The 12205-nt window shown below is 41.8% G+C and overlaps 1 protein-coding gene across 1 annotated transcript in view; it reads right to left on the bottom strand.

Annotated features, from left to right (window-relative positions):
* Rnf43 (ring finger protein 43) overlaps positions 1–11994 on the bottom strand; it is a 106364-nt gene extending 94370 nt beyond the window's left edge. Inside the window, exons 1-2 of the mRNA XM_004669957.2 lie at positions 11455–11994; positions 9804–10532 (exon numbers count right to left, since the gene is read on the bottom strand). Of these exons, the coding sequence (XP_004670014.1) occupies positions 9804–10055 (252 nt within the window). The 5' untranslated portion in view covers positions 10056–10532; positions 11455–11994. The remainder of the gene's footprint in view (positions 1–9803; positions 10533–11454) is intronic.
* Positions 11995–12205: the final 211 nt, after the last annotated feature.

Genomic DNA, 12205 nt, shown 5'->3' with positions numbered 1-12205 from the left:
GTTAAGGTGCTTGCGTACAAAGCCTACAGACCCAGGTTCAATTCCTCAGTACCCACGTAAAACCTGATGCACAAGGTGAAGCATGCATCTGGAGTTCATTTGCAGAAGCTAGATGCCCTGGTATGCCCATTCTCTCTCTCTCTCTCTCTGCCTCTTTCTCTCACATCCTTTCATAAATAAATAAATAAAAATATTCCAGCCAGACGTGGTGGCATGCACACCTTTAATCCCGCACTTGGGTGTCATAGGTAGGAGGATCACTTTGAGTTCCAGCCCAGCCTGGGCTAGAGTGAGACCCTACCTCAAAAAAAAAAAAAGTCCTGCAGCTTCTCTCCTGTGGATGCCAGGCTTCTAACAAAGCCAAATGCAGAGGGCTTTGGCAGGGATCTTATCTGAACTCACATTCTGTCTGATGGTGTCCTTCTGACTCATTCCAAAGTCAATTATTAATTAATTGGATTTTCTGCACCTTCATTAACATAAATAACTGAGAGTTGACTGTACCTTGAATGTTTACTCTGTACTTCTTTTAAAGGCTGGCATCAAAGTACAATAACAAAATCTACTCTGAAATCTGTATACAAAGAACTCAAGCTTAAGGCCATGTCAATTACACTCATGCTATTTCAAGTTCTGATATTGGGAATCATCATAAGACTGTTTTAATTTTTTTTTTTTTTTTTTTTTTTGGCAAGGTAGGGTCTCACTCTAGCCCAGGCTAACCGACAGTTCACTATGTAGTCTCAGGGTGGCCTTGTACTCATAGTGATCCCCTACCTCTGCCTCCCGAGTGCTGGGATTAAAGGCGTGCACCACCACACCCGGCTATGTTTTAAATTTTAATTTATTTATTTATGAGAGAGAGACACAGACAGAATGGGCATGCCAGGGCCTCTAGCCACTGCACATAAACCCCAGACACATGGGCTATCATGTGCATCTGGCTGACATGGGTAATGAGGAATTACACCTGGGTCCTTGGGCTTTGCAGGCAAGCACCTTAACTGCTAAGCCATCTCTCCAGCCCAAGACTTTTTTTGTTTGTTTGTTTTTTTGAGGTAGGGTCTCACTCTAGCTCAGGCTGACCTGGAATTCACTATGTAGTCTCAGGGTTGCCTTGAACTCATGGTGATCCTCCTACCTCTCTCTGCCTCCCAAGCGCTGGGAGTAAAAGCATGCGCCACCACGCCTGGCTCCAAGACTTTATTTTTTTTTATTTTTTTTATTTTTATTAGCATTTTCCATGATTATAAAAAATATCCCACGTTAATTCCCTCCCTCAAGACTTTAAATATATATATATAAATTATTTGCAAGCACAGAGAATTAGGAGAGAGAGAATGAATGCACCAGAGCCTCCAGCCTCTGCAAATGAACTCCAAATTCATGTGCCACTTTGTACATCTGGCTTTATTTTTTTCTTTCAATATTTATTTATTTGAGAAAGAAAGAGAGAGGTAGATAGAGAGAGAATGGGCGTGCTAGGTAGGGCCTCTAGTCACTGCAAATGAACTCCAGACGCATGTACCACCTTGTACATCTGGCTTTACATTGGCACTGGAGAATCAAACCTGGGACCTTAGGCATTACAGGCAAGCACTTTAACACTGAGCCACCTCTTCCAGCCCCATGCATCTGGCTTTATGTGGATACTGGGGAATTGAATTCAGGTCATTAGGCTTTACAGGCAAGTGCCTTAACTGCTGAGCAATCTCTCCAGCCCATAAAACTATTTCCCTTCTTTTTTTAAAAAAATATATTTATTTATTTGAGAGAGAGAGGGAGGGAGAGAGAGGAAGAAGCAGATAGAGAATGGGCACACCAGGGCCTCCAGCCACTACAGATAAACTCCAGACGCACGCTCCACTTTGTGCATCTGGCTTATGTGGGTACTGGGGAATTGAATTTGGGTCCTTAGGCTTTGCAGGTGAGTACCTTAACTGATGAGCCATCTCTCCAGCTCATTAGACCATTTTAAAACAAGGAGATAATGAATACAGATTCTGATTGACTCATATCCTTCTAAAGTAAACCAAACAAGAGAACATAGAAGGCATGCAAAGATTCTTAGAAGTAGTGGAATAATATGTATTCTGGATCCACCAGAAAAATGGTACTCAGCATTTTCATTTTTTCTGCTTTGGACATTGATTATACAAATGTCACTCTGGTGTTCTGGTAGTGTGTGGCATTTTTACTTATTTTTATTTATTTATTTGAAAGTGACAGACAGAGAGAGAAAAAGGCAGAGACAGACAGAGAGAGAATGGGCGCACCAGGGCCTCCAGCCACTGCAAATGAACTCCAGATGCATGCGTCACCTTGTACATCTGGCTAACGTGGGTCCTGGGGAGTCGAGCCTCAAACCAGGATCCTTAGGTTTCACAGGCAAGCGCTTAATCGCTGAGCCATTTCTCCAGCCCGTGTGTGGCATTTTTAGATGTATGGAATTTTAGAGGTGGAAAACCACGGCTCTGCAGCTCCAGCTATGTCACTTGTTAATGCTAGTTATTACCTCAGCAGTTACTGCCTTATCTATAAAATAGAAAAAACAAAGGTACTGAGCTCTTTCTCTCGCAACGTGACTATGAGAACTCAATGAGCTAATACACGAAAAGTGCCCAGCATCAGCTGTATTTACTATATTTGAATCCCTCAATCTCACAGACAAGGAATCTAACACCTAGAAAGAAGTAAAAGCTATTTGTCCCAAATCACACAGCTACTTAGGAATGGCATCAGAATGAAAACTCAATTCCTTGGGTTGTAGTTTAGTCACATCAGATGTGTTCTCTGTCACTGGTCTTCAGGTGCTGACTACAAATAAAGGGGTAACTGTGGGAAGCAGAGATATTGTCCAAAGGGGAATTAGTCCAGGAGGTTTTCACTGCTCCCGTTCTAGGTCTGAAGCCTCAAGGCAGTGCATTCTAATCCAGATCATAACTTTATCTTGGGAGTCTAAGAAAATCCAGGACAACCAGCTGAGCAGGAAGAATGTGATACTTAGGGTACGGTGACTCCCTTCCTGTGCTGCATTAAGATCCTCCTATTCCTTTGCTCTGAGGAGATTTTGCATTGTCTAAGTAATGCTTAGAAAGAAAATATGACAACCATCATTATTAGAAGTGGCACCAATAATGTTAGTAGATAACAATAATATGAGACCCTACCTCAAAAAACAAAAACAATCAAACAGTAATAGAAATGAACACTGATGAGAGATAAACAAGCCAGAAAATTGAGATTGGAAGTGAGAAAATACCTAAATTCCAGTACATTCTGTATCTGCAATGGCATAAACCAGGAAACAGAATATATTCATATGAGAATAAAAACAAGTTGTAGTCGCTATCGTGTGATCTTCTTCATAATTCACTACCAAGTAATTAAGAGATCTAGAAAGTTATCTGGACCTGGTTTTTGTTGCTGTTTGTTTGTTTTCAGGCAGGGTCTTACTGTAGCCCTGGCTGACCTAAAACTCACTCTGTAGCCCCAGGCTGGCCTCAAACTCAGCAATCCTCCTACCTAAGTCTCCTGAGTGCTGGCATTAAAGTCCTGTATCCCTATACCCAGCTCTTGACCTGTTTTTGTTTGTTTGGTTGTTTTGTTTTATAAATTTTTATTTATTTATTTGCAAGTAGAGAGAGATAGAAGAGAGACAGAGAGAATGGGCATGCCAGGTCCTCTAACCTCTGCAAAGGAACTCCAGACACACGTCCCACTTTGTGTATATGGCTTTAACATGAATACTGGGAAATAGAACCAGGTTGGTAGGCTTTACAGGTAAGTGCCCTAACTACTGAGCCATCTCTCCAGATCTTGACTTGTTTTTTATTATTGTTGTTGCTGTTTTTGTTTGTTAAGCATAAGCTTCAACCTTTATTTATTTATTTATTTATTTTTGGTTTTCTAAAGTAGGGTCTCACTCTAGCTCAGGCTGACCTGGAATTCACTATGTATTCTCAGGGTGGCCTCGAACTCTTGGTGATTCTCCTACCTCTGCCTCCCGAGTGCTGGGATTAAAGGCGTACACCACCACGCCCGGCTTCAACCTTTATTTTTTAAAAATCATAACAGAGTATATGAAGAAAAATGCTGCCATCTTGAACTCATTTTCTAGGAAAGACCAACAGGGAAGAACCAAAATAAACTTATAATTTACTAGGTTTTCAAGTTATCAGCTAACTATGTTCTTTGCTAATGCAGATGGTGCCAAAAACAGCTGCAGCGAGAAGCAGAGGCACAACAGTGGCTACGCCTGCAGGCAGAAGTGGGGTTACTGAGAAAGGCAGACACCACATCATCTTTCCCCAAAATGTTGGGGGCGGGGGATACACAGAATATTATCTTTTTTTTTTTTTTTTTTTTTCAAGGTAGGGTCTCACTCTGGCTCAGGCTGACCTGGAATTCACTATGTAGTCTCAGGGTGGCCTTGAACTCACGGCGCTCCTCCTACCTCTGCCTCCCTAGTGCTGGGATTAAAGGCGTGCGCCACCACGCCCGGCTCAGAATATTATGTTCTTATGACAGCAAACAGGCTGGCCTGCCCAGTTAGCAACCCACTTGCACAGGACCAAGATCCCACCTCTCCTCGTTCTGAGAACTTGTAAGAGACTCTTGCTCAGAAGATGGTCAAGTCGTAATTTTGACCTGGTTTTTTATCCTTTTTTTTTTTTTTTTTTTTTTTTGGTTTTTCGAGGTAGGGTCTCACCCTAGCCCAGGCTGACCTGGAATTCACTACAAAGTCTCAGGGTAGCCTCGAACTCACAACAATCCTCCTATCTCTACCTCCTGAGTGCTGGGATTAAAGGCATGTGCCACCACGCCTAACTTGACCTGTTTTTTTTTTTTGTTGTTGTTGTTGTACATTTTATTTTATTTTATTTATTTGAGAGTGACAGAGAGAGAGAGAAAGAAAGAGGCAGAGAGAGAGAGAGAGAGAGAGAGAGAGAATGGGCACACCAGGGCTTCCAGCCACTGCAAATGAACTCCAGACGCGTGTGCCCCCTTGTGCATCTAGCTAACGTGGGTCCTGGGGAATCAAACCTCGAACCAGGGTCCTTAGGCTTCACAGGCAAGTGCTTAACCACTAAGCCATCTCTCCAGCCCTTGACCTGGTTTTTTAAATAGCTAGTGTTGCAGTCAGGTTCGCATTGCTGGTAGAAATCACCCAACCAAGAGCAGCTTGTGGGAAAAAAGAGGTTTATTTTGGCTTACAGGCTTGAGGGGAAGCTCCACGATAGCAGTGAAAACGTCGACATGAGCTAAGGGTGGACGTCACCCCCTGGCCAACATAAGGTGGACGATAGAAACAGGAGAGTGTGCCAAACACTGGCTTGGGGAAATTGGTTATGACACCCATAAGCCTGTCCCCAACAATATACTCCCTCTAGAAGGCGTTAATTCCCAAAATTTTCATCACCTGGGAGCCTAGCATTCAGAACACCTAAGTTTATGGAGGGAACATCTGAATCAAACCACCCAGCTCGTAAAAGAAAAACTGATCAGAACAGCATTGGGAGGTTATCCTAAATACATATTTTGAGTGAAGAAAAAAAGAAATAAAAGGGGCTGGAGAGATGGCTTAGCGGTTAAGCACTTGCCTGTGAAGCCTAAGAACCCCGATTCAAGGCTCAATTCCCCAGCACCCACGTTAGCCAGATGCACAAGAGGGCGCACGTGTCTGGAGTTCGTTTGCACTGACTGGAGGCCCTGGCATGCCCATTCTCTCTCTCTCTGTCTCTCTCTCTCTCTGCCTCTTTCTCTGTCACTTTCAAATAAACAAATAAAAATAGACAAAAATATAAAAAGAAAAAAAGAAATAAAAGGTAAAAACTATTCAAGAGAAGAGAGGAAGATTTTGGCAAGTAGAGGAAAAAACATAAGAATAAGACAATTCAAGGACAACAGCAAATCTGTACAAGGATTTGAAATAGTAATATGGTGATGCAAAGAAATACTTCTCCAGCAAAATAGTAACTTTTCAAGACTGGTCAGAATTAAGATGAGAAGTTCTGGAATAGAACAGAGAAGACATGAGGAGTAGATGGCAGTGGGTAGTAAAGACATTTCCTCTTTGAACTTTTCTAATTCTTTGAGAATATTACAATTTAAAACTTAGAACATTCCTCACAAGGAAGACACTATGATCTATATATACAGCTCAAAGGTAAAGTACTTGTCCACATAGGCAAGGCCCTAGTTTCAAGCCCCAGCTGCATGTGCACACGCCACACAAAACCAAATACAAAACAAAGAAAAACCAGCCAGGCGTGGTGGTGCACGCCTTTAATCCCAGTACTGGGGAGGCAGAGGTAGTAGGATCGCCATGAGTTCGAGGCCACCCTGAGACTCCATAGTGAATTTCAGGTCAGCCTGGGCTAGAGTGAGACCCTATCTTGGAAAACCAAAAAAAAAAAAAAAAAAAAAAAGAAAGAAAAGAAAAGAAAAACCCAAATTCTATTGGCAGAGAGAAATCTAAATATAAAGAGGCGAGGGATGAGAATCTGAACAAAAATCCATCACAGCTTGGCTTTGAGGCTCTTGTGTGTGCAACCATCAGATAGCATGGAGACAAACAAAATTATTTTATTTTAATATTTTATTTTATTTGTTTATTAGAGAAAGGAAGAGAGAATGGGCACACCAAGGCTTCTTGCCACTGCTAGTGAAATCCAGACACAAGTGCCACCATGTGCATCTGGCTTATGTGGGTTCTGGGGAACTGAACCTGGGTTCTTAGGCTTTGTGAGCAAGTGCCTTAAGTACTAGGCCATCTCTCCAGCTCTGCAAAATTATTTTAGAGGCAACTATTGATCTTTTTCATTATTTTCACTAGGAAAGCATAGTGGGAAAACATTGCTATGAGATGGCTCACGCTCTCTAAGGAAAGTTAACAATGTAATACACATGAAAGACCAGTTAACTTGGTCCGGATGAAATTACATGTGTGCTGAATTAACTGGGAACAACAGGGAAGTCTAGAAACCATAGTAAGTTTTTTTTTTTTTTTTCCAGGTCAGTTTTCATTCCTTTAAATTTTCCAGTGCATAGCACCCCAATTTTACAAAGACCCAATTGCATCTTCGGAGACAACCAAGCTTAACATGTATCTAGAATAATTCATAGGTGGCCTCATGCCTGGGATTACCTGCTTATGACATTAGGGTCATCAGGGTATAGCTATCTACCAAGAAAGTAAAGTTCAGCCAAGCACAAAACTAGGAGATATAAACAGAGTCAGCTAAGTGGAAGGCTTGGTTAGCCATGGCGAGTAAATCTGAAATATAGTGTATACACTCTAGATGTATAGACTAAATGTCCCCAACACACTGCAGTTCTTTGGAACAGTTAATCAAATTATGGATAAAGGCCAGGTGTGGTGGCACACTCCTTTAATACAGCACTTGGGAAGAAGAGGTAGGAGGATCGCTGAGAGTTTAAGGACAGCCTGGGACTACAGAGTGAGTTTCAGGTCAGCCTGGGCTAGAGTGAGATTCTACCTCCAAAAACAAAAAACGGGGACTGGAGAGATGGCTTAACATTCAGGTGCTTTCCTGTTAAGCCTAAGGACCAGGTTCAATACTCCAGGACCTACATAAGCCAGATGCACAAGGTGGCACATGCATCTAGAGTTCATTTGCATTGGCTGGAGGCCCTGCAGTGCCCATTCTTTCTCTCTCTCTCTCTCTCTCCTTCTTTCTGCTGCTTTCTGTCTTTCTCAAATAAATAAATAAATAAAATATTAAATAGAAAAACACAAAAAGAACACACACACACAAAGCAAATAAGCACAAAGTTAATAGCTGTTTTTTTTTAAGGGATTATCAGGATTTTCTAGGGTGGGGCTGGAGAGATGGCTCATCAGTGAAAGGTGCTAGCTTGCAAAGCCCAACGGCCTGGGTTCAATTTCCCAGTCCCCATGTAAAGCCAGATACAAAAGTGGCACATGCATCTGGAGTTCAACTGCAATAACAGGAGGCCCTGGCATGTCCATTCATTCTCTCTCTCTCTCTCCTTGCAAATAAATAATAATTTTTAAAAAAAGATGTGTCAAAGTGGAAAAAAGGGTAGAATAAGAGAAAATATGGTAAAGATTTATAAAATAATGAATGGCAACAAGAATTCCAACTTACACTTGTCATTTTACTTTTCCTTCATGAAATTGCATTAACTTTACATGACTTTTATGATAATAAAAGTCAACAACTGTGAAATTAATAGGGAAATGTTTTATGGAACAGTCACACAGGATACAGAACACAAAGCTTATTTGGCCCCTAACAAAATATGGCTTTATAGAAAAATTACTTCTTCTAAAATTTAAAGTGTAGAACACACCTCATCCTTCAGGGTATTAATTAATGAGACAGGCTCAGGGGACAAGATTCCTTTCCAATTGTTATACTTCAAGTGACTTGTGATTTCAACTTCTAAATATTCCTAATTACATCCTAGGATTCTATTACATGATGGACTCCTATCCAAAGAAATCTTACCCCATTTTTTTTCAGAAATATTCTTTCTAGTTTGCCTTTCTGAACAGCAGAACCCTCTACTTCATCCAATTCTTCAGCTACCTCATTTACCCCAGCTTTCAAATACAGCCAAAGAACTATAATGAAGAGCCGGATGTGGTGGTGCACCTTTTATCCCAGCATTCAGGAGGCAGAGGTAAGAGGATTGCTGTGAGTTGAGGCCAGCCTGGGCTACAGTGAGACCCTACCTCCAAAAACAAACAAACAAAAAAAAACCCCACTAATTTGAAAAATAATTATGCAGTTTATTTCATTTTCCTACCTTCTTACTCTAAGTAAAGAAAAGGTTTAAGTTCATATAATAGTTTGGTTCAACTCATAGTCCATACATATCACAAAACAAAACTCTGAGTTTGGAAGCTGGGATGGACCACCTTTTAGACCTTTTAGATCTGCAAGAAGTGCCATTTTACAAAATGAATTTTAATCATAAGCAACACCATTATATGAAGTAGGGCTGTAGGATACTCTTCAGCCCTCTAAAGCTCTGTCTTCACCACGGGAAATGAACACTCGGTCTAAGGAAGGCTATGGCCCCAGACAGTACACAAATTCAACACATAAGAATAGGTTGTGGTTTCACTGCAGACATGTCTGGAAGCTTAAGAAAATGTGTCAGAAAAACTCTGAGGGTCAATTAAAAAAAAAAAACCCAGATGTTAAATTAACTTTTTGAAAAATGACAAAATTATGTGTAGATAAGACAGGATAAGATCAAGAGGCAGGTTCACACTTTGTGTCCATTTTGTAATCCAGTCCTCTCCATTTTGGGCTTAGCAATAGGGTGCCACACGTGGTATAAAGCCAGCCATAGCATTCAAGCTTGACTGAATTTTAAAAGTGACACTGTAATCAAATATGCTCCAAGGGCATTCTAGAATTTCAGGGTGCTACTGACCATTAAAAATCAGCCTTCAAATTTTAACAGGATGTAAAATATATTCCTTAGGTCAGTTAAATATAAGCTTATATATTTCATCTACCAAAAAAATAGTACCCAAAATACATCACTTGAAAAGATTTTATTATGTAGACACCAAAGCTATGCAATACCAGTTAAAAATAAGCAATCAACCTACTAAAATATAGAACTTATGTATTTCTTCTGGATTACAAGAATTTGCTACAGAGTGCCAATAAGGCAATATCCTGACCAGACCAAACAACTAGAAACAAACAGAAGCACTTGTATGATATTGGATTTGCCAGACAAGAAGACAACATGCTACAAACAGATGGAAAGTGAAATAATAAAGTTATACTTGCCTGCATTAATTTTCCTTCTGCTGGAGTTATTTCTGCAACACCAGCAAATACGCCTTCCAAAGTGAGATTGAGTTTTCCCGTGGGGTCCATTTTTAAGGGGATCACTCTGATAATAGCTTTCTGTTCTGCTGATCTTTCAGTCTCCAGCGCTGCTGCAAGTACCGGTCCTGTGTGTCCAAAGCCTGCGTGCAGGGAAGCCATCAGCAGCCAGGGCCAGAGGGCAGCCAGCTGCAGCTGGTGGCCACCACTCATGCTACCAGCTCCAGCAAGCGGCCATACATACTGCTTCCACTAGCTGGCACCACCCGCAGCTTCTCAGATCCAGAGAAAGGCAGGGAAAAGAGAACTTAGGCTTCAGTTTCAGAAAACCTAGTCCTTCTTTTTCCTAAGGTATATCCCCAAGACTGGATGGCATTCCTGAGTGGGCAGAGAAGAGGGTGTTTTCAGCCCACTTCAGCTGCGGGTATGTCAACTGCTCTCATCTTCACGGGGAAGAGAGATGCCACCACTTGTCTTTGAAACTTCCAAACTTGAGACTGAATGGGAATGTTTCCGACGTCAGATCACTTGGTGCTGGTCTTCCATATGCATCAAGTAGAGGCACTAACCCCGATGTAGATGAAAACCACGGTCAGGTAAACAGCTATGGCCATGCAGCAGAGGAGACAGTGAAGAACTCCGGCTCAGAAAACGAAGAGATGGCATTTAGGGAGCCACAAAATGTGTCAACTGTAAATGAGTAAAGACCACAAGGGGGTTTTCTTTTTAATACGGGGGAGAGACGGAATGATAATTTTTTAAAAAATTCAGGCCACACCTCGAGAGATGACCTAAGATGCTAGCACATATATTCATAAAAGTTTCCACATTAAGTTGAATTTCAGCATAGCCCAAGTTCCAGGCCCATTGCGTTTATATACTTTTCCTAAACTTCAACTTGTTTTTGTGTGTTCTACCAAAAGTGCCTACAAATGAGGCACAAGTCTTTATATCTTTGACAGACTACAGGGTAAACTGAGGCACCGAGCATCATAACATTTCCAAGTATCATAATCAGAATATTTGGAAAAGTTGATTTTTCAGTTACTTTTCCCAGTGAAAATTCGTATTTCTATCCATTTTCCCTTTTCTCTTAGGGTTTCCAGATTTGATTCTCCTGCTTGAGAATGCCAAGCACTCTGGTTTTCTCTAACATGCTTTTGGAAACTATTTTAATATCCAAACCTTATCGGCAATCTTCCAGATCCACAAGAAAAACAAAGGACTATTCCTAACACGTTTTCAAATTCCTTGAGGGGGTGGAGAGCAAAAGATAGGGGGAGTAGGAAGGTGATTAGTCACAGGCTCTAAGTAGAACACCCTGAAAAAAAAAATACAATTACGCCTGAGTAGAATAGATTTGCATTATTCCTAGGCTCATGTGACAATCTGGGCCTTTATAAAAACATAGAATACGATTTAAAAATGTGTACCCTTAAATAAGTATGCACTTCACCCACAAAGCGTGCTGCATTCTGAGGTCAAGTTTAAAAGTCTTCCCAAGTCTTCAGAATACGTGCTGAAAACTGAACATGAACCTGTTACATTCTTTTCTTTTGCTGAGGCTGAGGGAGGAGGAAAAATAAAAGGATTTCAAAAGAAATCTGCAAACCTGTTGCGCTGTCGGGCCCACAGGAATCCACGGGGTAGGGGGTGAACCGAATTCAATTATGCTTTTATAGATCCTGCTCAAAATAGATTTGAACTGCTTAACCAAGTACAGCTCATTCTTCCACCTTCTTACTCTGCAACCAAACCATGTATCCCACACTACAGGTAGGGGTCGAGAAATTCCGCAGCCTGAAAAAGTAATCCATGCAGGTCAAACGCAGAAATTTATTCCAGGATGAGAGCTACCGTCCCCAAGGACTCTAAAACCATTTACAGAAGATCCGACATCATTTCTGAAGTCCCCTAAACAGAGGTTCTTTTTTTTTTTTCCTCTCCGAATAGAATAGTAAATGATCAGCTCTTGGAAGAGGAAAGAAGCCGAGTAGCAAATATAACAGCAACAATTTACTGCCAGGAACAGAAAGATCCCAGAGAAGGCAGTATCTCTGAACCATGGATGGACTTCGCAGAGTTCGGAAGGATTCGAGCGCTTCCTTGGGGATCTCCTCCCTAGAGCAGGAAGCCTGTGGTTTGTAATTGGTGTTCTAGCGCGGACTCCCTCCCCAGGGACTGCAATCACGCCCTTTACCTGCTGACCGCGGGAGGGTGGAGCAGCCCGAGGCTGCCACCCCCAAGCCCTCCTCCTCCCCCGGCGCGCACAGCACGCTCGCTCACTTAACCCGCAGCCTCCTCGCTCTCCGCGCTCGGCTCCTCTGCTCCCTCTAGCGGGCCACAGCCCGACTGCAGCCAGT

The sequence above is a fragment of the Jaculus jaculus genome, chromosome 9 (assembly GCF_020740685.1).
Source record: "Jaculus jaculus isolate mJacJac1 chromosome 9, mJacJac1.mat.Y.cur, whole genome shotgun sequence".
NCBI classification, from domain to species: domain Eukaryota; kingdom Metazoa; phylum Chordata; class Mammalia; order Rodentia; family Dipodidae; genus Jaculus; species Jaculus jaculus.
This window is presented reverse-complemented; position numbering and strand designations above follow the sequence as displayed.